Source organism: Scleropages formosus, chromosome 4 (assembly GCF_900964775.1).
Source record: "Scleropages formosus chromosome 4, fSclFor1.1, whole genome shotgun sequence".
NCBI lineage: Eukaryota > Metazoa > Chordata > Actinopteri > Osteoglossiformes > Osteoglossidae > Scleropages > Scleropages formosus.
Window position 1 is genome coordinate 14,616,736 of NC_041809.1, and position 26,077 is coordinate 14,642,812.

At 41.7% G+C, this 26,077-nt stretch overlaps 1 protein-coding gene across 2 annotated transcripts in view; it reads right to left on the minus strand.

The window, feature by feature from the left end:
- Positions 1-396: 396 nt before the first annotated feature.
- Positions 397-26,077, minus strand: part of pigl (phosphatidylinositol glycan anchor biosynthesis, class L) — a 37,720-nt gene continuing 12,039 nt past the window's right edge. The window contains exons 3-8 of one of the 2 annotated variants that reach the window (XM_018755395.2): positions 18,884-18,974; positions 7,590-7,721; positions 7,280-7,347; positions 4,299-4,330; positions 2,749-2,882; positions 397-2,312 (exon numbers count right to left, since the gene is read on the minus strand). In XM_018755395.2, the coding sequence (XP_018610911.2) occupies positions 2,184-2,312; positions 2,749-2,882; positions 4,299-4,330; positions 7,280-7,347; positions 7,590-7,721; positions 18,884-18,974 (586 nt within the window). In that variant the 3' untranslated portion in view covers positions 397-2,183. The remainder of the gene's footprint in view (positions 2,313-2,748; positions 2,883-4,298; positions 4,331-7,279; positions 7,348-7,589; positions 7,722-18,883; positions 18,975-26,077) is intronic. The other variant, XM_018755396.2, reaches the window with a different exon arrangement.

Genomic DNA, 26,077 nt, shown 5'->3' on the forward strand with positions numbered 1-26,077 from the left:
CCGTTCCCTGATGGGAACGACTATAAAGAGGGAAGCCGAGGAAGCCCAGATGCGGAACCTTGTTTTGCCTCCTCGTTTCCCTGCGAACCGTATTACTGAGAGACCCATTCCGAATTCGACCCTTTGCCTGTTTCTTCCTGACCACGTTCTTTGCCTAGCCCTTTCTACGACATTTGCTGATCCCCTGACCCTCGCCTGCCCCTCGACTACGATTATGGATTCTGATTCGGCTTCCGTGCACGTCGATCCGAACTCTCTGCACTTGAGTCCGTCCGCGCTACGCGCAACCGTGACATATTTGTAAATCCAACCACTGCAACACAATTAATAAAACAAAATACAACATGAAGGCCACGTTTGATTTATTCACAGACAAAGTTTTGTAAAAACCTCAGATAAAATTACAGTAAATCAACCAAAAAAAGGATTTATTTCATTTGTACCATTTGCATCAATGACTCACCCTTTATGTGGTTACTGTGCTCCAGAGCCTATCCTGGAAACACAGGCCATGTGGCACAAAGTACTAAAACATTCATCAAGCAGCAACCTTCATCAGCATCTAGCCACTTTCAACTTAACAAAAAATACTTAGCTATGTTATTTTAACTTTAATAACATTGAGCTACATTAAAATTGAGCCATTGGCCCCTTTTCATCAAATCAAAAATTTCCAGTTTTATTTACAAACTGTACTTTGCAACATACAAGTAGAAAAGAAAGCAAATCTGTGTAATAAAATAAAATTAAAAAAAAGTAGAATAACTGGGGTAGATAAGAGAATACTTTAATATTTAGTGGAAGCATAACCTTGGGTCTGTATGGTACATCTCTAAAAACTTTGCACACCTACAGGAAGGCATATTTACTCATTGCTCCTTACAGAATTGTTCGGATTGCTTGACGACTACAGATGGATGACCTCTTCAAGTGATTCATGCAAGATGGGATTTATGTCAGAGTTCTGAAAAGGCCACTCCAGGATATTCACCTTCCTGTCTTTCAGCCACTGTATGATTGCTTTGACAGAATCCTGTGGGTCATTATTATTCTGAAAGACAACCCATCTTTCAACTTCCTGGCTGAGGGCTGCAAATTTTCTCAAAGAACTTGAATCTATTTTGCCCCACAACAGTATGCTGCCATCACCATCCATTACTGTAGGATTAATGGTCTTTGGATCATAAGATGTATTGGGTTTTTGCCAAATGGACTGATTTTTAGAAGGTGCTTTTAAGATCAGATGTTTAGCTTTTTTTAAGGAGAGGCTTTTTTTCTTGCCCTCCTACCATACACGCCAGATCTGTGAAGCACTTATGATACTGTTGTCACATTCACATAATGACCAGTCTTTGCTATAAAGGCCTGTAGCTCTTGCCATCGGCTTCTTGGTAGCCTCTCTGATCAGTCTCCTTCTTGTTTGGTCACCCAGTTTGGAGGGAAGGCCTAATCTAGGTAAAGTCTAGGTGGTGCCAAACACCTTGCACTTACAAATGATGGTCTTAACTGTGCTTTATGGGATACTTAAATCATTTGACATTTTTCTATATCCATTTCCTTACTTGTGCCTTTCCAGAACTGTATCTCCAAATTCCTTTGAAACCATCTTTTGGGCAACTGTGAATTCTTTGCTTTGAAATGCACTTCCAAGCAGCAGAGTTCTTTGGAAACAGCTCCCTTTATTCTGAACTAATCAGAATCACCATGAACGATGACAGGTGTGAGCCAATTAGTTGGCTGTTTTGATCTGTTTTACAACTGGTTAGAGCTGAGCAACAAATACAATGGCAAGGGAGATGTTCACTTTTTCAAATAACATATTTTACTATCGTAATATTAATTTTCAGAATATCTGAGATTTTTTTTAAAACTCGTCTACTGGGGGTTATTGTGTGTAAATAAAAATGAAACAAGCATAATTTGTATTTTTTTCCTGAGTGTCAAACAAAAAGTACACATTTTGAAGGGAATGGTGACATTCTGTGCCCACTAACCTAAAATTACTGGAAATAAAAATGCATTCCATAAATTCCTACTTAATGCTGAAACTTGAATGTTTCGACCATGTACCCAGTGTACAATAACTTTTAATTAATTCTTGATTAATTAATTCACTCCTGAAAACAGGTTACAAACAGCCCCATGTTGACCATGATTTTGTCTCTCAGAATGACAATCTATAACTACTGGATTTTGAGGTTCCCTTCACGCTGAGTGATGACTTGGAATGTGTTGATGAACATGTAGCGGGAGAAGAGCAGATAGAAGTACCGGAACCAAAGTAACTGGCTGCGGTGACAAAACATCGCTCTCTGGAGGAAGGAGATGGTAACAAGTGTCATAAATTTATGCAAACACCAATTATTAACCTCAAAGCTTTATTTTTTGTTGGACACTTTTGTCCAAGGTGACTTACAACGTTAGCTAATCAACTTTACATTAAGTTGCCCGTATGCAGCAGGGTATTCTTACCACAGTAATTGAGGGTAAGTTTCTTGCTCAGGTGTACTACAGTGGGAGTCTGATTGAAACTGGGAACATGCAATGTTTCACTTGAACCTCAAAGGTACCCAGGCGGTCAGATATACAGCAATGACAATTTTTTTTAAAGATAGATTTTGTTTTCGGTACCTTTAAAATGCTGTGGGGTTTTATTAACATTAAGCTGGTGTCATGACTCCCCATGTTATCTCATCTAACTCTAAACTTGACACACATACAGTATGTACATACAGTATGTCTTCATACCTTTGCTTGGCAGTACTCCTCAAACCCTGTGATGCACCAGAAATCAGATTTGCATAGCCAGGTGATGGGCAGGTCCAGAAGGGAGAGATACTTCCTGACAGTGCTGACACTTTGCAGTGCAAGGAAACAGCAGCCTGGGTGAAAGTTGACAGCAGAGACATGGCTCACAAAACATCAGCACTTGCCTTTGCATACATGTAAGCATCTGTGAGTTACTTTCTATGAGAGTGAGCCTCTTTTCAGTCATTACCCTACCTGTGCACCATTAGTTGGTGCACATATAATTTGGGGATTATCAGGTTCCATCCAGAAATGGGGACAGCTGTTTTACATTCACTGAAAAACTCTTGTATGTAATGAAGGAACCTCAAATGTGGGTTTCTGAGTATGCCAAGTATGAAAGTCTGTGTATGACCTGGTTACCTGTAACTGCAGGAAACTGTCTCCAAATGAGCCCATGTGCATGGAGATAACAGGTGGAAAACCTACCACTGTTCTGCATTATTTTCATTTCTGTAATGCGTGTGCTATATAAGGAAGTGGCTCTCTTGGGCCCACAGGGGAAAGAGATGAGACCGATTTATGTGCTTAATACATTTAAATATTTGTATTTTTTTTAAAAAATGACTAGGCTTGCTTATGTCTCTTCTAAGCAGGGGAAGATCAATGTCCATAGCACTGTACACTCTTACTTTGCATTAAGAGTCATGGAGTAGAAAGATAAATCCCAAGAAGACACATATTAGTAAGGAAATACAAAAACACTGATGTAGCTAATAAAACGTAATAAACAGCAACTCAAAACTTTTGTCTTTTTTCCCCCACTTTTGGCCATTTTTATCTTGTAATATGCATAACTGATATTTTATAAATGTTGTTTTGTTCATAACAGATGTGCTTTCTCTGTGGGACTATAGGTTATGCAATTTGAACACTGTGTGGGGGCTCTGAATATATAGATAGGTTAACAAAGAGTGAACCAGGCACTGTTTTGATGAAAAACTGTAATGTCCAAATTTCTTGAAATTTAATGTACACAATTCACAAACATAAAACCTCCACAAATTTCACTAGAGAACATACTTCAATTTGTTAATATTAATATGCAATCTTTCACATAGACACACAGCACTGAAGGTGAAGCAGTTCATATTTCCACTCAAGCCTCAGTGAGAGTGCATTAGACAACAAAAAATGTAAAAACCCAACAGCAAGGGGCGCTATGATTCTGATTGTGCTGGGCAGCAACTCACCTACAGTAGTTTACATTCTAGTTGAACTTGAGATTTGTCATACATATTATACAGTTGTCACAAAACAAAAAAAATGTAAGCAATGCATATGTTAAAGAATACTGTGTTTATTTCATATTGAATATGAATATTCTGAATATTCAGTATTTACATAAAATAATGGTAGTCTTGGGTAAAAGCATTTTAATCTGGTTCAAGTTTTTTCCACATTTCATATGATCTTAATTTTACCATAAAAGTGCACGCCATTAGTTTTACATGTTATTTTTTCAAGTGGGGAAAAAAAAACTATCTTACCATTAGGTTTTGTCCGTGTGGAGGCAAGATAGCTGAAAAAAAGAGTAAATAAGATCCTTATGCATCTTATTGAAAGGTTTTTGAATTTCAGATGAAACTATGGAGTTATATGTAGTGGGGAGTGCCATATCATGGCAAATAATCCCACATAAACAATAATGATGGCACATAGGCAAAACAGTAATACAACAAAAAGAGTCAATGGGTGAACCTATTTCAGTTTATTCTTGATTCTTTGTTGTGCTAATCTGAGGAATTTAAAAAACTACTGAAATATGATTACTATCTAAATAGCTGGTTCATGTAGCTCTGGCTGTCACATGTGGGTATTTTCACAAGCAGGAGTGGGCTGCATCACACAGTGATCACATGATGATGGCAGTTCCTGCTCATCTCTACAGACCAGTGCTGTTGCTGGGCAGTGACACCTGCCAACCCGAGCAGGACATATGTTTAAAATAGTTCTGGTTCGCAGGCCCAGTCAAACTGCATCAGAGAACGGCATTAATTACAAAATGCCTGCATCAGTTGGTTCATGAGGTGTAATTTACTCATGAAATGCAAAGTGTCTTTTCAGTTTGGCATCTGTCCTAGTGGGAGAAAGGTTAACATCTCTAAGTTTCCTTGAGGAAGGGAGAGAAAAAAACGGAGAAGGGGGGTGGAAAATCAGAGAGTATAAATTTGAGGCTTTGGATGAAAGTCTAGTAATGGGTGATGCAAAAATGGATCTTCGCAAGGAATGAAATGGAGGGGAACTGTAAAATTTTGAGTTCAGAGGTCAGCAAAAGCCCACTGATGTGTCCCAGAACATGAGGAAAAGTGAACTCGCAGAGCTATGGTTGTACACTGTCCATCACTCCATGCCAAAGCTCCGAGACACTCTATAAACACTGTGCCAGCCATTTATTTTGTTCCAGTTGCAGATAATTATTTCCAGTTGAAGAAACAGTTTACTGTTTACCTCTAATTTTCTCTCTCTATAACATCCTTAGAACCAACAAATTGACTAATCTATAGTAAGGTCCCCAAAACTCGTACAATTTGTGTTAATTTTCCTGTTTGGCATTTGTACCATCATTAACAAAAACAAAAATAAACATTTTAAACAATTCCATATTTAGACTCTTGACAAGTTTATGGTGAATTCAGTCAATTTATGACAAACTACAGTTTGCAATCTAAATTAAAAAAGTGCTTTACAATACAGACAACATGGTGTACACACATTTCCTTATTTTCGCTATAGCAATCTGATTACTAAATGAGAGACTGGCCTCCAAAACAACATATCCTCATGTCCACTCCCCTGCTTCAAATGAAGTTTACAGCAGTCTGAGTACAGAGTTTGGTGTTCCCTTTGCATGTGGTTTGGATGTCTCCTTGATTACAGAGTGCAAATTACTCAAACCAAAAAGCAGGGGCTTGAAAGTTTGGAAGCAGGTCCACTGTACGGTATAATTACAGACTTGTGGATGTGTCTGCCAGACCCATTTAAGGGTACCTGGCCCCTGAGATGTTCTGAATACAAGCAGCAAGTTCTACCCCCTTAATTACTCCAGGGATGATGCACACGTTACTGTGGGGAAACCATTGGGGTTTCAAGTAGGGTGAGGCAGGCAGAGAAAGTCAAGAGCAGACTCTTTGGGGGCCACTTTGAGGATGGGCAGAGGACCTATTTACACTTTCTCCCAAGCAATTTCCAATGTTAAGCTACCTACAATTATGTACCCATTTATATAGCTGGGTCTTTTTTTTTTTTTTTTACTGGAGCAACTTAGGGTAAGTACCTTACTCATTGGTACTATAGCTGGAGGTGAATCTCAAACCTGCAACCTTTGGGTCCAAAGGCAGTACCTATAACGACTACACTACTAGCTGCCCCAAATTTTCTATTATTTATTCCAAATATTGGCACAGCGCCTAGACAGACCGCCATCAACAATTAGTTGTAAGACTGTGCAGCTTCAGTATTATATAAACCAGGTAAATCTCACAACATTACAGTATTATTTTATTATTGATCCAGTGCAACAAAGTGAGACTGAATTCAAAAACTGCATCAAGTGGCTGCGTGAGACTGACACACTGTATTGTGGGAATCGTGTACCCACACTCTCAGCTGCATTCTGGCATTCCTATACTTTCACTCACGTACTTTGTGTTTACGTTCTCTGTTTTGCATCGCTGTGCCTTAATTTTCTAATTATCCGCTTAAATGTGACATACAGCCTTTGTCTTAGTGAAGCCAGTCCATGCACACTAAAACAGTAAGTTAACATTTTTAAAAAAAACTTTTTCTTAATCACCATATTTTATTTACATTGCATACCTTTATGTCTCTCTTTCATGAAAATGAAACTTTCACAAAAAGCTCATGGTTACACAATAGACCCAGATAACCTTTGAGAAAAAAAGTTAAATCAAACAAATCCTACATCAGGTTCTGTAAATATAAACAAGTTTCTGAATTTAGAAAAACATTCAGAAGAAAAAAGCAGTTAAACATTTAGTAAAATAAAACTAACTTTTACTTGTACTCCAAATGTAGACTTTAAAAGAAAAAACATCAGTAAAAATGAGAAGTAGAATGGTGAGAAAGCTTTTTATATACAGGCGTATTTTTGACACTACAACTGCAAGCGATTTAAAAAAAAAAGCATTGTAGACATGATAAAATAGTTTTTAAAAATTATTTTTGGAAAAAACTAAGTAAACTATGTGAAAATATGCAGACATGAAGGGCTGAGTGTATAATGCTGTTACTGTTATTCATTTTATTCTAATGTGTTCATACTACCATTTGCCTTATCATATTAGGCATCATTTAGACAAATTTTGGGGTAAACTCTGGATAGGCTTAAACAAATTGGAATTTCACTTCTTAAGAAATATTGGAATAAGTCATTTTAATTTTTTTGGACATTTGGGTTGTTGTCAAGAATCGGTTAACAGCGGATAAAAACAGCCAACTTGCAATATACCTTAGTCCCCTGTAGATGGCAATGTGGTTAGCATGGCCACTTACACCCCTTCCATCAAAAGTCAGCACCTGTAGAAATACAAACATGCTGTAATGTTGTCTAATTATGTGTCAGCTTCTTTCAGGTGTGTGCTAGCCGCTCAGTGTAAAGTGGTGCAACCAATAAATTTCTCATCAATCATCAGAACATGGTAAAACTGTGTGTTCAGTTTTGAATTGACTGCTATAAAGTGATGTACGTTAAACTACTTTCAGTTATTTACCCATTTATGCAGCCAGATAATTTTACTGGAACATTACAGTTTAAGTACCTTCTTCAAGATTACTATAGCATGCAGTAGGATTTGAATCAGGATCCTTCGCAAGGTGGCAGCTCTAACCACTATGCCACCTGCTGCCCCAAATTTTTGGCTGTGGGAAACAGCTGAATGTGTCCAACAATCCTGTGGCACAGATAGAAATCAACAAGACAATTCAGAAGAACCAATAAAATATCTCTTTGATGCTTTGTGTTTAAAATGAGGATACAATTTGTATGATGAGCCGGTTCCACTACACACTGTCAAAGAAGTAAAATGTAGGAATTACTGCTCGATGGATGGTGGTGGACAGTCATGTCTGAAGCCCTGTAATCCGCACATGTCTGCAAGGGAACAGAACATTGCTTTGGCAGAAGAAAACTAGTATTTAAAAGAGCCTTTATGCTTCTCCTGCATTCCTTCGCCTCTTAAAAAGGGGGGGGGGGGGGATGAACATGTCACCAAGGGGGAAAGTAAGCACAACTTAAGTACAGCAATCCAGCGGGACATGAGGTATCTAGGATTTAGCCCCATTAAACAAAGATAAGCCATCCTGTAAGGAACAAGAGTAGTAACTGCATCCTTTCACCAGACAAGAAGAGAAGTTCCGGAAGTGAAAGTTGTAGCCAAAGCAAACAGGAAGCAGAAAAATGGCTTCCAGGGTACCAGTTGGGTGAGGGAATCTGCTTTTCTTGTTACAGTGTTTTCAACAAAAAATAAAAGTAGGACAAAAGAAAAAGACAGAAAAGTGTCTGGAAATGACCCACATGTATCAGTGTCTGTTTTTCTGGCCTGAACATTGAAGTCCCAGAGAACATCTGTTTAAGAAAGCAGCGACTGAGTCATCTGTACAGAGTCCAGGATGCTCTCCTTCTGAGATATTTCCAAGAAAGACAGTGTTATAAAAGGTTATTTACATTTATTCCTTTACCACTTTTCTCCAAACTGACAAAATAATTAATAATGTGTAGCGTTTAGCCAACACCTTTTATCCAAGGTGACTTACAGTGTTAGATACACAACATTACACTACCTATAGTCATTCACCCATCTGTACAGGAGAGCACAGTAGCGCACGCGCACACACATACACACTAACACACACACAAACACACATGCACACACAATGGGCAATTTAAAGTCATGAATCCATCTGAAGAACACATCTTTTGGACTGTGGGAGGAAAACTGAAATGCCCAGAGGAAACCCATACAGACATAGGGAGAACATGTAATCTCCACACAAACAGAGCAGGGATTGAAAGTGGATGTGGCTACCCTGAAATGGATTGGGTTCCGTCCACGGTGTACCCCAATAAGCCTTGCTCCCTGTGCTGGTAGGATGGATGCCAATCCACCACAATCCTGACTTGAATAACTATGACTGAAATTGTTTGTAAGTCCTAACCACTATGTCACTTTATATAAATGCTTAATATTGTATAAAAGCTTAATACACACACACACACACATTTTCAGAACCGCTTGTCCCAGACGGGGTCACGGGGAACCGGAGCCTACCCGGTAACACAGGGCGTAAGGCCAAAGGTGGAAGGGGACACACTCAGGACGGGACGCCAGTCCGCCGCAAGGTAATAATACAGTTTAATCTCTCAATTGATTTATGGTACTTAAGTTAAAATTACATAAAGCTATATCTAAAATTCACTCTAACACATAGTTTTTTCAGAAACAGCTGCTCCAATGCAGCTCTCTTAGTGTTCCTCTACAATGGAAGCACTGAGCGTGAGAGGAGCACCTACTGTACCACCTGTGCATTGTGTTCAAGTGACACACAGGACTACTGTCACTGTAGTCCTTCAGCAAATCAGGCAAGCACAAAGGGGGTCTTTACCTGAAGGAGGGACCTAAAAAATAACATATTTAGAAATATTAAACAAAATTTTCAGAAGACCTGGCCCCGTTTTCTTTTATCAGTCCTTACAAATGTTTTGTGAGCGTTAAAGAATATCATTTGTGAATGAAAAATACTTGTCATGGTTTCAACAAAACTTCTTTTTTGGAAACTTCTTAAGAAAACATTAATTTTTTACAGCTGACAAAGATGTCTGAATAAACACTGGGGAGAGGAATTTGTAGAGTGAAAGGCAACTACAGGTACACTGCCCTCCACTAATATTGGCAGCCTTGGCAAATATGAGCAAAGAAGGCTGTGAAAAATTGTCTTTATTGTTTAATGTTTTGATCTTTTGTTAAAAAAATTCACAAAAATACTCTGCTCTCATGGATATCAAACAATTGCAAAAACAACACAGGTTTATCCAACAAAAAAATCTTTCTTAAATATGTGTGGCACAAATATTGGCACCCCAATGAATTCATATAAGAAAAATATATTTGAAGTATTATTCCCATTGATATTTTACACTTTTTAGTACACATGGGTGACTAGGAACAGGAAATTGTTCAACCATGACTTCCTGTTTCACGAGGTATAAATATGAGGTAAGACATATGCCAAATCCCCTTAGTCATTCATCACAATGGGTAAGACCAAGGAATATAGCTGTGATGTGTGGCAAAAGGTTGTTGAGCTTCAGAAAATGGGAAGTGGGTATAAGAAAATAGCAAAAGCATTGAAAATGCCCATTTCCACCATCAGGGCAATAATTAAGAAGTTCCAGTCAACTGGAAATGTTATGAATCAACCTGGAGGAGGACATGTGTCTATACTGTCTCAACACACTGTCAAGAGGATGGTTTGAGTGGCCATAAAATCTAAAAGGATCGCAGCTGGAGAATTGCAAAAGTTAGTTGCGTCTTGGGGTCAGAAAGTCTCCAAAAGTACAATCCAACATCACCTACATCACCACAAGTTTTTAAAGAAAAAAGCCTCTACTCTCATCCAAAAACAAACTCAAGCATCTTCAGTTTGCCAGATACTACTGGAACTTCAAATAGGATCAGGTTCTATGGTCAGATGAAGCCAAAACAGAGCTTTTTGGCAATAAACACAAGAGGTAGGTTTGGCGCACACAGAGAGGTAGCCATATGGAAAAGTACCTCATGCCCACAGTTAAATATGGTGGTGGCTCTTTAATGTTTTGGGCTGTTTTCTGCCAGAGGACCTGGACATTTTGTTAGAATCCATGATGCCATGTATCCTATCAAATATCAACAGATATTAAATGAACACCTGACCGCCTCTGCCAGAAAGCTTAAAATGGGCCGTGGTTGGATCTTCCAGCAGGACAATGATCCATAACATACAGCAAAATCAACACAAAAATGGTTACTGACCATAAAATCAAGGTCCTGCCATGGCCATCCTAGTCCCCTGACCTGAACCCCATAGAAAACCTGTGAGGTGAGAAGAGGAGAGTCCTCCAGCGTCGACCTCGAAATTTGAAGGATCTGGAGAGATTCTGTATGGAGGAATGGTCTCAGATCCCTTGCCATGTATTCTCCAACCTCATCAGGCTGTTATCTTGGCAAAGGGAGGTAGCACAAAGTATTGACTAAAAGGGTGCCAATAATTGTGGCACACATATATTTAAGAAAGATTTTTTCTGTTGGATAAACCTGTGTTGTTTGCAATTGTTTGATATCCATGAAAGCAGAATACTTTTATGAATTCTAGAACAAAAGATCAAAACATGAAAGACAATTTTTCACAGCCTTCTTTGCTCATATTTACCAAGGGTGCCAATATTAGTGGAGGGCAATGTAAGTTGTGTCTGCAAGGCAAACATTTTATGGGAGATTTTATGACATTTTATGATTTTGTGTCCCCTCCGCGAACCGCCACCTTACCGAGGTGGAGGGGTTTGAGTGCCTGAATGATCACAGGAGCTATGTTGCCTGGGGCTATATGCCCCTGGTAGGGTCTCCTAAGGCAAACAGGTCCTGGGTGACAGACGAGACAAAGCGTGGTTCAAAATCCCCTAATGACTATTAAATCAAGGATCTCGTTCACCCCGCCCGGTATGGGGTCACCGGGGCCCCGCCCTGGAGCCAGGCTTGGCGGGGGGGGAGCTCGCATGCGAGCGCCTGGTGGCCAGGTCTATGCCCACGGGGCCTGGCCGGGCTTAGCCCGAAGCCATGACGTGGAGCCGCTCTTCGGTGGGCTCACCACCTGCCGGAGAGGACATAAGGGGCCGGTGCATTGTGATTTGGGTGGTGGTCTGGGCCGAGTGCCCGGCCGACCCAAACCTCGGACGCCAACTCTGGCTTTTGGGACTTGGAATGTCACCTCACTGGCGGGGAAGGAGCCTGAGCTAGTGCAGGAGGTTGAGAGATACCGTCTAGATATAGTCGGGCTCACTTCCACTCAAGGGTGGACTCTCCACTATTCTGGCGTTGCCCAGGGTGAGAGGCGGCGGGCTGGTTTGGGCTTATTAATAGCCCCCCCCAGTTCAGCCGCCATGTGTTGGAGTCTACCCCGGTGAATGAGAGGGTCGTCTCCCTACGCCTTCGGGTCAGGGAACGGTCTCTCACTGTCTTTTGTGCTTATGCGCCTAGCGGCAGTGTAGAGTACCCGGCCTTTTTAGAGTCCCTGGGGGGCGTGCTGGAAAGCGCTCCCACTGGGGACTCTGTCGTTCTACTCGGGGGACTTTAACGCCCACGTGGGCAGCGACAGTGATACCTGGAGGGGCGTGATTGGGAGGAACGGCCTCCCTGATCTGAACCCGAGTGGTGAGTTGTTATTGGATTTCTGTGCTAGTCACGGTTTGTCCATAACAAACACCATGTTCATGCATAAGGGTGTCCATCAGTTCACTTGGCACCAGGACACCCTAGGTCGGAGGTCGATGATCGACTTTGTAGTCGTTTCTTCTGATCTTCGTCCATATGTCTTGGACACTCGGGTGAAGAGAGGGGCTGAGCTGTCAACTGATCACCACCTGGTGGTGAGTTGGATTCGATGGCGGGGGAAAAAGCTGGACAGACCTGGCAGGCCCAAACGCATAGTGAGGGTCTGTTGGGAACGTTTGGCGAAGGCCCCTGTCAGAGAGGTCTTCAACTGCCACCTCCGACAGAGCTTCCACCAGGTCCCGAGGGAGACTGGGGACATTGAGTCCGAATGGACTATGTTCCACACCTCCATTGTCGGGGCGGCGATTCGGAGCTGCGGCCATAAAGTCTCCGGTGCCTGTCGTGGCGGCAATCCCCTAACACGGTGGTGGACACCGGAGGTAAGGGATGCCGTCAAGCTGAAGAAGGAGTTCTATCGGGCCTGGCTGGCTCATGGGACTCCTGAAGCAGCTGACGGGTACCGGCGGGCCAGACGGAGCGCGGCTCTGGCAGTTGCCGCGGCAAAAACTCGGGCTTGGGAGGAGTTCGGTGAGGCCATGGAGGAAGACTTTCGGTCGGCCTCAAAGAGATTCTGGCAAACCGTCCGGCGACTCAGAGGGGGGAAGCAGTGTTCCCTCCAGCACTGTTTACAGTGGAAGCGGTGCGCTGCTGACCTCAGCTGAGGATGTCCTCGGGCGGTGGAAGGAGTACTTTGAGGATCTCCTTAATCCCTCCGACACGCCTTCCGTAGAGGAAGCTGAGGCTGGGGACTTGGAGGGGGACTCGTCCATTACCCTGGCTGAAGTTGCTGAAGTAGTCAAAAAACTCCTCGGTGGCAAGGCTCCGGGGGTGGATGAGATCCGCCCCGAGTTTCTCAGGTTTCTGGATGTTGTGGGGCTGTCTTGGCTGACACGCCTCTGCAGCATCGTGTGGAGTTCGGGGACGGTGCCTCTGGACTGGCAGACCAGGGTGGTGGTCCCTCTTTTTAAGAAGGAGGACAGGAGATTGTGTTCCAACTATAGGGGGATCACACTTCTTAGCCTCCCTGGGAAAGTCTATGCCGGGGTACTGGAGAGGAGAATCCGACCGATAGTCGAACCTCGGATACAGGAGGAGCAATGCGGTTTTCGCCCTGGCCGTGGAACACTGGACCAGCTCTATACCCTCACTAGGGTGTTGGAGGGTTCATGGGAGTTTGCCCAACCAGTCCATATGTGTTTTGTGGACCTGGAGAAGGCATTCAACCGTGTCCCTCGTGGCATCCTGTGGGAGATAATTTGGGATTATGGGGTTCAGGGCTCATTGCTACAGGCTGTTCGTTCCCTGTATGACCGGAGCAGGAGCTTGGTTCGCATTGCCGGCAGTAAGTCAGACCTGTTCCCGGTGCACGTTGGACTCCGCCAGGGCTGCCCTTTGTCACCGATTCTGTTCATTATCTTTATGGACAGAATTTCTAGGCGCAGCCAGGGAACGAAGGGTGTCTGTTTTGGTGGCCGCAGGATCTCGTCTCTGCTTTTTGCGGACGATGTGGTCCTGTTGGCTTCATCGAATCAAGACTTACAGCGTGCACTGGAGAGGTTTGCAGCCGAGTGCGAAGCGGCGGGGATAAGAATCAGCACCTCCAATCCGAGACCATGGTCCTCAGTCGGAAAAAGGTGGATTGCCCCCTCCGGGTTAGGGGGGAGCTCCTCCCTCAAGTGGAGGAGTTTAAGCATCTCGGGGTCTTGTTCACGAGTGAGGGAAAAATGGAGAGGCAGGTTGACAGACGGATCGGTGCGGCATCCGCAGTAATGCGGTCATTGTACCGCTCTGTTGCGGTGAAGAAGAAGCTGAGTCGTAAGGCGAAGCTCTCAATTTACCGGTCGATCTACGTTCCTACCCTCACCTATGGTCATGAACTCTGGATCATGACCGAAAGAATGAGATCGCGGATACAAGCGGCAGAAATGAGTTTCCTCCGCAGAGTGGCTGGGCACACCCTTAGAGATAGGGTGAGGAGCTCAGTCACCCGGGAGGAGCTCGGAGTAGAGCCGCTGCTCCTCCGCATCGAGAGGAGCCAGTTGAGGTGGCTCGGGCATCTGTTCCGGATGCCTCCTGGACGCCTCCCTGGGGAGGTGTTCCGGGCATGTCCCACTGGGAGGAGGCCTTGGGGCAGACCCAGGACACGTTGGAGAGACTACATCTCCCAGTTGGCCTGGGAACGCCTTGGGGTTCCCCCAGAGGAGCTGGAGGAGGTTTGCGGGGAGAGGGAAGTCTGGGGGGCTCTGCTTAGACTACTGCCCCCGCAACCCGGTCCCGGATAAGCGGAGGAAGATGGATGGATGGATGGATGGATGGATGGATGATTTTGTGTGTAATGCTTGTCCAGTGCTAGGCCTGATGCAATGTAATGGAGCACTGAAAGTAAGGCTGAGATGGAGACAAAAAGGACCCAAAGTCCTAATCAGGCAATCATAGAAATAAATGTTGTAGGATTGTAGGACACCACGTAGTCAAAGAGCAGAGTAGCACCAGTAACAGAATCAGTCACAATGGACTAACATTCTGCTTTAATAAAGATAGAGAAAAACTTCATATCCTGCTGTAATCAACATGCTAGTGACAGACCCTGTGTAGCTATAACAGGATAAACACAAGTTCTGCTGGACAAAATGGTGGTATTGGGGAAAAAACTGATTGTGTTTCAAGAATCTTGTGCCTGCATCTCTTTGTTTGGTAGCTAACTGCATTTTTTCTGAGTTGCATGTGGTACCTCACCTGTTTGTAGTTTGAAGTCTGTAACTTGTTACAGCTCATAAGTGTATGATGATCTCCCTCTTTCTCTCAGAAGTGCTAAATCCCTATCAACATTCAGGATGAGTCTCATACACATTGCTTTTAGATCCGTTTCTCCTGCAATCTCCCATTTTCTCCATAAACCTTCATTTATTTGTTGGAGAGGGGTGAGAAACTTGCTTTCCTCTATACCCTATTAGCAGCTATTTGTGTAAATGGTAGAAAATCATAGTACTGGAATAATTGAGTAATTTGTGAATCTTGTGTCTATATGAATATCTCTATCTGTTACTGAAATGCACTTTTGTTTACTGTAATTTGTACACTGCTTTGAAGAAGTGTCTGCAAAATGAATAAATGTAAACTGAAGATGTGGAGATACTATGTCACAATCACTAAAAGCTCTACAGTACAGTTTAATCCCTTAATGTTTTCATGGATTAGGCTCTGTTAAAATCATCTGATAAAACTACAATGAATTAATTTGCTGTAACACTATTTATTCATTAATAGCTCATTCAGCCCAGGGTCTCAGTGTTCCTCTATACTGCAGACAGCATACAACATAGAGTGGATTTTCTTTTATTAACATGAAGCAATATTAAAGTCTACTTTAAAATGACCAGAAAAAAAAACATACATCCCTCCACAACCTCCTATTCACTGTGTTGTTCTGTTTTATACACAGGAGACAGTGTCATATTACTTCTGCGCACCAGGGAGAACAAGAGAGTGAAACAAAGGAGGGTAAGCTGCAGTGTAATGGAGGACAGCATGAGGACAACATATTAAAGTGTTTCACCTTAAATGCTGACCATGAGTCTCACGGTAAACTTCCACAACAATGACCACAAGGCAGACACCGATGCATTACATAAACATGTTTTTTTAGTATCTGATCCTTTCAATTTTCAATCAAAAGGCATAATAATAGACCTACACCTGTATTTATTTGGGGTATAGCTGGGTTATAGCTATAATAAAAATATGATGGATGAAATTGCTCCTGTATAGATCTGAGATACTGTGCTCCCCTACCCCACACTGTCATTTGAGTTCCTATTCTACCTGTGTTTTGCCTTCTAAAGCAGAAATGCAGACTATTTTAGCTGTTACAGAATTCTTTTGAAAAAAGTTAAGAAAATGCAAAACTAAAACTGTGAAATGTTTTATATCTTTAAAAATTTTTAACTCAGATATTCTGAACACAAAGTACAACTGACAATGTAATGTCAATGTGTGCAAAGCAGCCCCAGAGTTCATAATGTGAAACTCAAAAAGCAAAACTGGAACAAAAAGAAATTAAATGAAAATGAAATTCAGAAAAAAGAAAAGCACAATCCACATAAGCCTTGTAAACACAATACTGAAATTAATTTTGTTGGAGTTACTAAACTGTTCGAACCGGAACACTCCGGTCTGCATCACTGTTATTGGAGTAACTGTGGAGTCTATGTGAGTACAGTATGTACTCACATCATTATGTTACTCTTGTCATGAACAAGTGTCTAATGACCACACACCAGTACAAATATTTTTATGCAAAATTATGAGCAATAGCTACATGAGCAGGTCCTGGAATCAGGAAAAATTAAAGCTAGAACCAGTAGGGTAAAATGACAATTTACTGAGGAAAATTTTAGGCTAGTCCTACAAAGACTTAATGAACTCACCCAAATAGCCTTGAGTTCAAACATAAAGGACCTGTATTTATATATCAATTATTTTTTCCTTAATTCCACTCATCTAAATTATTATCATTTTTTAATTTTAGCTCCAACCTAAAAACTGTCTTTACAAAGGACAGCTAGTAGAGTAGTGGTTAGAGCTGCTGCCTTTGGATCCGAATCTCATCAACTGCTATAATATCCTTGAGCAAAGTACAAACCCCATTTCCAAAAAAGTTGGGAGACTTTCTAAAAATGCAACAAAAAGTAAAAACTGTAATTTGTTCAATCACTTGAACTGTTATTTAACTGATAAAAGTACAGAGAAAACATTTTCAGTGTTTTCACTGACAAAGCTAATTGTATTTTGTAAATATAAAAAAACAACAGATTGTGACACCTGCAACACACTCAAAAAAAGTTGGCACAGAGGCAAAACAAGACTGAAAAGGTTACGGGTAACATTGTTCTGGAAGGTTCTACAATTAGCAGTTTAACCAGTAACAGGTGAGGTTATCAAGATTGAGTATAAAAGGAGCATCCACCAAAGGCTTTAGTCTTTGCAAGCAAGGATGGGTCATGGTTCACCACTGTGCCAAACTTCGTGAGACAATTGTCAGTTCAAAGACTGTTTCTCAGCGTAAGATTGCAAAGAATTTAGGTCTTTCACCATCTACAGTTTATAATATCGTGAAAAGATTCAGGGAGTCAGGGAAAATCTCGGTGCGTAAAGGCCAAGGGCAGAAACTCCTGCTGAATGAGCGTGACCATCGAACACTCAGGCAGTATTGTTTGAGAAACCGTCATGCTACTATGATGGACATAGCTACTTGGGCTCAGGAGTACTTTGAAGAATCATTGTCACTCAACACAGTCTGCTGCTGCATCAAGAAATGCAACTTGAAATTGTATTATGCAAAGAGGACACCATTTACTAACTTTGTGCACAAACGCCGCCGAGTTCTCTGGGCCCAAAGTCATCTGAGATGGACCGAAAAACAGTGGAAATGTGTTCTGTGGTAGGACGAATCTACGTTTAAGCTTGTTTTTGGGTAAAACGGAATCGGATTCTACATGCCAAAGATGAAAAAGACCATCCAGACTATTACCAACGAAAAGTGCAAAAACCAGCCTCTGTGATGGTACGGGGGTGCATCAGTGTCCACGGCATGGGTGATCTGCATATATGTGAGGATACCATTGATGCAGAGGCTTATGTTGGAATTTTGGAGAGACATACGCTGCTGTCAAGATGCCGTCCTCTCCCAGGAACTCCATGTCTATTTTAGAAGGACAATGCCAGGCCTCATTCTGCACGAGTTATAACAGCGCGGCTTTGGAGGCATAGAGTGCGTGTGCTTGACTGGCCTGCCTGCAGTCCAGATCTGTCTCCTATTGAAAATGTATGGCACATCATGAAGAGGAGGATCAGACAACGGCAACCATGGACTGTTGAGCAGCTCAAGTCTTGCATACAGCAAGAATGGGCAAAAATTCCACTTGAAAAACTGCAACAGTTGATTTCTTCAGTTTCCAAACGATTACAAAGTATAATTAAAAGAAAAGGTGATGTGACCCAGTGGTAAACATGCCTCTGTCCCAACTTTTTTTTGAGTGTGTTACAGGCATAAATTTCTAAATTTGTTTATATTTAACAAACAGAATTAAGTTCATCAGTGAAAACACTTAAAGTCTTTGTCCTTTTGTGTGTTAAATAAAGGTTCAAGTGAATGAACAGATTAGTTTTTGTTGCGTTTTTAGAAAATGTCCCAATTTTTTTGGAAATAGGGTTTGTACTTTCCCTAAATTGCTCCAGTAAAACTGCCCAGCAGTATAAATGGTTAAATAATTGCAGTTAACATAGTGTTGTAAGTTGCTTTGGAAAACAGCATCAGCTAAATGAATAATGTAAAGTGATGGATGATCTGTTAAAAAGAGGCATCCACTGTGGCATTCCAACTTCATGCCACCTGCCGTCTGAGTAATTGTGTTGCTCCAGTCTTGATCCAAAGGAGATGTTCTGCTAATTGGATGTTTTATCAGAATCCATCACTTTTCATTCAGAAGTTTACTGTGCTTTATACTTCATTTGAAACCACTAGTCCTTACCAGGTTCGTTGAGCTCTCCTTAACTTGCTTCAGAATGAGGGAGGATACAATATGTGTGCTCCATACCACTGAAGGATCATCTGGAAGCTCTCTGAAAAGACCCAAGTAAGATGTGGAGAAAGGAACATCAAAAACAAAAAATACAGGATAGAAACCTCTATTCTAGTACACTCAATAAACAGACAAAGACATCAAGCGGAATCCAGCTAAAATGCAGAAACAAGCTATACACTCTAATGCAAAATCCTTGAAACAATATAGCTATTTACTTCCACAGTTTTCTTCCCTTTCTGACCTTAACACATTTATCTCCAACTGCCTCTCATAATCTGTTGAAAAGCCCATAGAAAGACACATCCTACTACAAGACACTCCACTGATGCAGGACTTATGAGAAATAAACCACACAGCTCTGTCAGCATTGTGCTTGTTACTAGTGTACGCACATTTTCTGTCAGTGAAGCTTTTTCCTAGGTAAAACTGCTTTTTCCGTATAACTGGTTTATTATCCTCCATCACTTAGTATAACAGGATGTTCTCAAACAGTATAAATCCCTGGGTAGGCAGGAGTGGGGTTAAATTCTGTAATCCTCAACTCCACACACACACTCAGTCTGAAACCGCTTGTCCTAAGCAGGGTCGCGGCGAACTGGAGCCTAACCCGGCAATACAGAGCGCAGGGCTGGAGGGGGAGGGGACACACCCAGGACGGGATGCCAGTCCGTCGCAAGGCACCCCAAGCAGGACTCAAACCCCAGGCCTACCAGAGAGCAGGAACGTGGCTACATAGTTTATCTAATGTTTCATAAACAACATACTGTATAAATATTGATTTTTGATCAGTTAAAATAACCTGGAACAGATGCATCAGCAGCATCGGGATCTTATGTCCTTCTACAACTGACAGTGTGGCTTTGTAATTTCAACTTGATTTACAAGACACAACTGGCCAACTGGTTGAATAATCTTTTCTTGGGGTAAATCTGGAGATTTCTTGAACTCCGGCTATGCAAAGGGGCCTGGAGGTAGTGGGGTTCCTACATGATAGCCATCATCTGAACTTTAGAATTAAACCCTGGACACACAGGAAGGGAAACCACCCCACTCTGTTCCACCCTGACAACTTAATTATCTTCCTCCTAAAATATGGGGGTCAGCTGAACCTGCAGTTTTCACTGGTGAAAGTACCAGAGCATCATTTCAGTTTGTTTTCAATAATCCAAAAGTTCTGAACTCAACTGCAAATGTTCAAATATTTTTTTCAATGACTTTATAATGACCCATCCTCAGCTAGCTGTTGTTTCACAGTGAAATTGTCTCCCATGTAAAAAGACAAGTTGAAGCTCTCTGCTTGAATACCCTCCTCACTGCATTCGAGTGTCATCCTAAATCTTGCAGCTGATTTATATATTGTGGACTGGCAACCAATGAATGCCCATCTCGATCATCTTTGCGGGTGTCCAATTATTGGTTTAATGCTCTTAAGTGGAAGTTTTGAATTTTGTTAATAGAAATGAGAGATTCTTGATTACCAGTGTTCATCTTATCTTCACCACATCAAATTGTTTAACCAGCAATTACAGATAAAAACTTTATCCTTAGACTATCACAAATGAGATTCTTGATAACAACTATGACCATAGTCACATTTCACTACTTGTATCCTTGTTTTTGGAACATTATGGTAGAGGAAATGTATCTAAAATTAAGTAAACCATTTCATCAATGTAAATAGTGCATATTTATTGTGTTCCATAGCTCTATTTGGAGTCTTGCTCTTTGCTGTTATTCAAACCAATTCAGCCACTGAGGTCAAAGGAGGTGAGATGAAAAAAGAGACACAAGGGAATTACTTTGTCTGAAACTCTCAGGGAGGGTCCACTTTCAGGACACTAACTCCTCGTCTCCCTCAGACAGATGTGCAGAGATCAAGCGCAGCCTGCAGAGCACACTGCTGTAATGGGTAAAGGCATGAAAGACTGCTATTATTATTTTGGCTAAAAGAACCCTTGATAATATACATACATACATACATTTTCAGAACCGCTTATCCCATACGGGGTCGCGGGGAACCGGAGCCTACCCGGTAACACAGGGCGTAAGGCCAGAGGGGGAGGGGACACACCCAGGATGGGACGCCAGTCCATCGCAAGGCACCCCAAGCGGGACTTGAACCCCAGACCCACTGGAGAGCAGGACTGTGGTCCAACCCACTGCGCCACCGCGCACCCCATCCCTTGATAATATTTTTTGAAAAAACAAAATCTGCCACAAAAGTCCAACCTTGCATCCTTACAGGCTATTAGTACAAATACATTACGAGTATGGTGGCACAGCGAGAAGCGCTGCTGTCTCACAGCACCCAGGTGGTGCGAGAGAACGTGGGTTCAATCCCCACTCAGTCTGTGTGGAGTTTGTGTGTTTTCCCTGTGTCTGCATGGGTTTCCTCCCACAGTCCAAAGACATGCTGTTCAGATTCCCCTACAGTGTGTGAGTGACAGAGAGAGTGTGTTCTACTGATGTATGCATGAGTGACCCACTGTAAGTCACCTTGGTGAATAAGGTGTGTGGGCTGGTAACACTACATAATATCCATTGCAAGTTGCTTTGCAGAAAAGCGTCTGCTAAATAAAGAAATGTAGTGTTATGGAGCAATGTTAATATTCTAAATGGCATAAAATGATATCCTTGCAAAGCTATGTATTATACACAGGACTTTATATACACTCCACAACACAGTGAATACACGTTTACGTTTATTCACGTAACAGACAACTTTCTCCAAAGCAACTTCCAATGAACTTTATGTAATGCTATCAGGCCACACGCCTTATTCACCTAATTTAACTTACACTGCTAGATACACTACTTACAATGAGTCACTCACCCAGACATCAGTGAAACACACTTTCTCTCTGTCACACAAACACACACTAGGGGTGATTTCAGAGTTTCAAATGCACCTGAACAGCAGAACACCCAGAGGAAGCCCACACAGATTAGGGACAACCAACAGAAAAACCCCACAGAAACTGAGCGAGGATCAAATTCAAACCCATGTCCTCTTGCATTACCCAGGCACTGAGACAGCAGCGCTACTTGCTATGCCACCTTATACAAGCAGTCCCCGAATTACGAATGAGTGCTGTGTCCTCAGTCTGTCTTTAAGTTAGGTTTTAACACAAGTTGGAACAGTTAAGTATGGTTGGTATCTAACGTCAGTTTGTCAGATGTTTGTCTGAGTATATTATGTATGTTTCTATGCATAAAATACATTAAACACTTCTAGATACACTAAGACATCTTTAATATAGCTTTAATATTTTCCATTTATATGCCGATGATGATCTAAATGTTTTGATGAGCTATATGTTTTTAGCTATGTGTTTTGTTTAAGGCTGATGACCCATCACATGTGTTGTCTTGAGTGAATTGTTTTAGCAATATAAAACTATGGAGGAGTAAAATTTTTTTTTATCTGTAAATGCCAGTAAAACAGAGGTACTTGTGGTGGGTGGAGATGCCAAAACTTGACACAATCACACCAATCTTTACAACAAATGGTATTAGTTTCAAGCTTACAGACTGTGTCAAGGATTTAGGTGTCCTGTTGGATGGGAAACTGTCATTTGTATCTCATGTAAATGCTTTGACAAAGTTGTGCTTCCTTCAGTTAAGAAACATAGCTAAATTACAGCAGTTCCCATGTAGGCAGGATGCTGAGAAATTGGGTCATGGTTTTAAGCACTACTGTAATACTGGACTACTGTAATGCTTTATTATCAGGTTGTCCATACCAGACTGTATGCAGGCTACAGTTGGTACAAAATGCAGCTGTGAGAACTGTTACTAGAACTGGGAAGTACGACCATATAACACGGTACTTAAATCGTTGCATTGGCTCCCGGTCACATTTAGAGCTGATTATAAAATCCTTCTTTTGACCTGTGAGGCAGTACATGGCATTGCTCCAGTTTACGTTTCTGAGATTATTGATTCTAATATCCCTGGACAATATCTTCGTTCATTGGATGCGGGTTACCTTAAAGTACCTGTGATCAATAATTCAGCTATAGAGCACTTAAACTATGGAACAGTCTACCAGTTACTGTCAGAAATGCCCCGTCTGTGTGAGTATTCAAATCCAGACTAGAGATTTACATGTTCACTTGGGCATATCATGCAAAATCTAACTCCACTTGGCTGTGTTTCAGCTGTTCCCACCTCTGTATCAAAATGTATTAAACATTTAAGTTATAAATTACTAACAATTTCTTCTTGTTGAGCATTGCTTCCTTACAATAAGACTTACAATAAGAGGCAGCCAATGCTGACTGAAGATGATAACCAAATGCCATGATGGCTGAGACGTACTTTGCTGAACTGGGAAGTCAAGCTACCATAAAACAACAATGCCATTATTACTTACTTATTAAACTGGCTTAGAAGTCTTATTTAATCTAGAATGTCCAGGAGGGGTGGGCAGCCACTAGCCCTTGCACCTCCAGAAGTTTTTCTTCTCCCTCGATTTTCATTTCGGAGTTTTTGTTCCCTTCCTCTGTGGCCAGTAGGCATGCTTATAGCTCTACAAAAGCATTATATTATGATAATCTGTAGTCAAGTGCCTTCTTTGTGATGATAATAATATGCAACTACAGTATATATAATAGAGACATAGAAGGAAATGTTACTACTGTCCTGTTAAATGGAGGGCATGGAGGAGGCTGGACCCAAGTGCAGGATCGTTTATTCAGAACCAAAGGACTAGACATGTTCTCGTGGTCAGGGACGAGAGAATGGTCAGTTGATCGGCGAACTGAACAGAGGTGAGGATCCGAAATTGTGGTCGAAGGACAAGGTGGGCACTGCTTATTAAACAGACATGGAATGGGACTGGGGAACGATGAGGGACAGGACTTGGAAGAGCAAAGCAAGGTATGTTTAAGAATGCAGTGAGGAGTGGGGATTCTACAACTGGGAAAAGGATAAGAAGTGTCTTTTATGAAACAAAGAGAGAGCATGCATGAATGAATGAATGAATGAATGAATGAGCTTTATTGCCAAGTATGTTTACACATACAAGGAATTCGTCTTGGTGACAGGAATTTTCACAGCACATGTGCAGATCATTAAAGAAACCTTAATGTTCACTTTTCCAATGTTTGTTGGTGTTTCACCTTTTGCTTTATTTCCACTTGAGTTTCAATCATGATCACTTCCCTTTTGTTTGATGCGTCACCATCACTTCGATCACATTTAATCTTCAGTGCCATGGTTAGGAAGGAAAGAAAAAATTAAAGCCAAATACAGTAACACGAGACACTGTTAACAATATGCTCCGACTGAAAAGAAGGAAGTCCGCCCACCAGCCGGCTAACCACTGTAGACGTGCAATGCTTTGATGCACGTTCCAAAGTAGCGTCCGTTTGTTATTATGAACCATTGTATGTGCAGTAACTCAAATTTTTAATATAATTGGCTTCATTCTGAAGGTTTCATTTGATTGTCTTAAATGACAATTGACCCAAAAAAAAAAAACCATACTTCCGGTCAGTAAGGGGGTGGTTCGTAACTACGAGGGGTACATAAGTCGGATGTTCGTAACCTGGGAACTGCCTGTATATGTAATACAGAGTGATATACACAGTGTGCATACATTTTATTTTTTTGTTGTTTTTCAACTGCACGAAGATGATTTTTCAGAATAATTCAGAGCAAGAGTATATTAGAACAGCAAAATGGAGTCTGGATATAATTTTTGAAGAGCGAATGCATTTTATTACATGACAAAAAAACCCGTTTTTGTGCGTGTCGGACACAATTGGGACGCTGCAGAACTTCTATGTAGTGAAATGTTACCAAAGGGCACTGCAGTGGCACAGCCAGCTCCTCTCAGTGGTGTCACAAGGGCCATTTGCCATGGAGCCCGTTAAAGGTCATAGGGACATAACCCCAGGTCATGAGGGTGATGGAAAGACAAATGGACGGAGACCCAATGCAATCAGGGCTAAAGTGGGGCTGGTCACTGTCCCCCTACCCCCAAGAGCAGTACAATGAAATGGGGTGACAGGGCCTGTTCATGAGTGTGATGGATCAAGGCACAAATCAAGTGCTGCCACAATTACAAAGGGTCATCCAAAGATGCTGCATCACATGACTGAGGTAAGCTTCCTGATCCCCTCCCCTGTTCACTCCTTCCCCCCCAGCAAGGTGCTTCCTTTGCCAAAACACAAGAGTTAAATATAATTTAAACAACAGAATCTATGGGACAAGAAAGAATCAGAAACTCCTCAGGGTGGAAAGGGTTCCTTTTCACAATTTTTTTCAGACACTTACTGGCCGCATTAACGTTAAGAAATTTCTCCTCAAATTTACTTAACACTTCAATATACTAAGTATACCTTTATTTGCATAATAATACAGCTGTAATTGTACTCACAATTAAACAAGTAAAAATCATTCTGAGCAAACATGCCAGCAAATTTAAATAAAATGTTAATTTTAGAGTAGTCTTTCCTGCAAATCTTAGTGTGGATAGCATTGAACAGAAACATCATGACCTTCCGTACACTTTTAGCAGAAGCAGAATGTACAATCCAGCCTGTGATGAAGTAAACAACTAACAACAGTACTTCTCTCCAGCTGGAAAACAAGCACAACCACAATTCCAAATATCATACAAAACCCCAGAAAACTTCTCTCAACACAAATATTGGAAAGCAGTGTTTTGCTTTCTACATTGGAGCTTGTGAAACTGCATGGTCACCATGAGCTTACTTCTTGTTCTAGAAACTGTATTTAAGCCGTAAACTGGCAAGGAAACAAAGAGAGGGAATAAAGGAAAGGAAAAAAGCAAGTACAATTAAAAAAAAACCTCTACCTGACCTTTCTCAAAGCACCCACGCACTCAATGCAGGCACTGGCTTTGCTATGGCAACAGAGGACCTGGCCCAGAGTAACCTCTCCCTCGCTTCGTGCTGCATGTCAACGTCTCATTGCCTCCAGGCCATCTGTCAGCACTTGTTGAACTTTGGCCTGCTAGACAGTCTCTAACAGACTGGCACTGCTTGCTTAGTCTGAGCACATGGCTGAAGGCCTTAGAAGCCATTAACCTGTCGCTCTGTACCCAGTCAACAATGCAGCTGTTAACTCCTCCACAAACATCTTCTGTGCTTGATGTTCTCAGTCCCACTT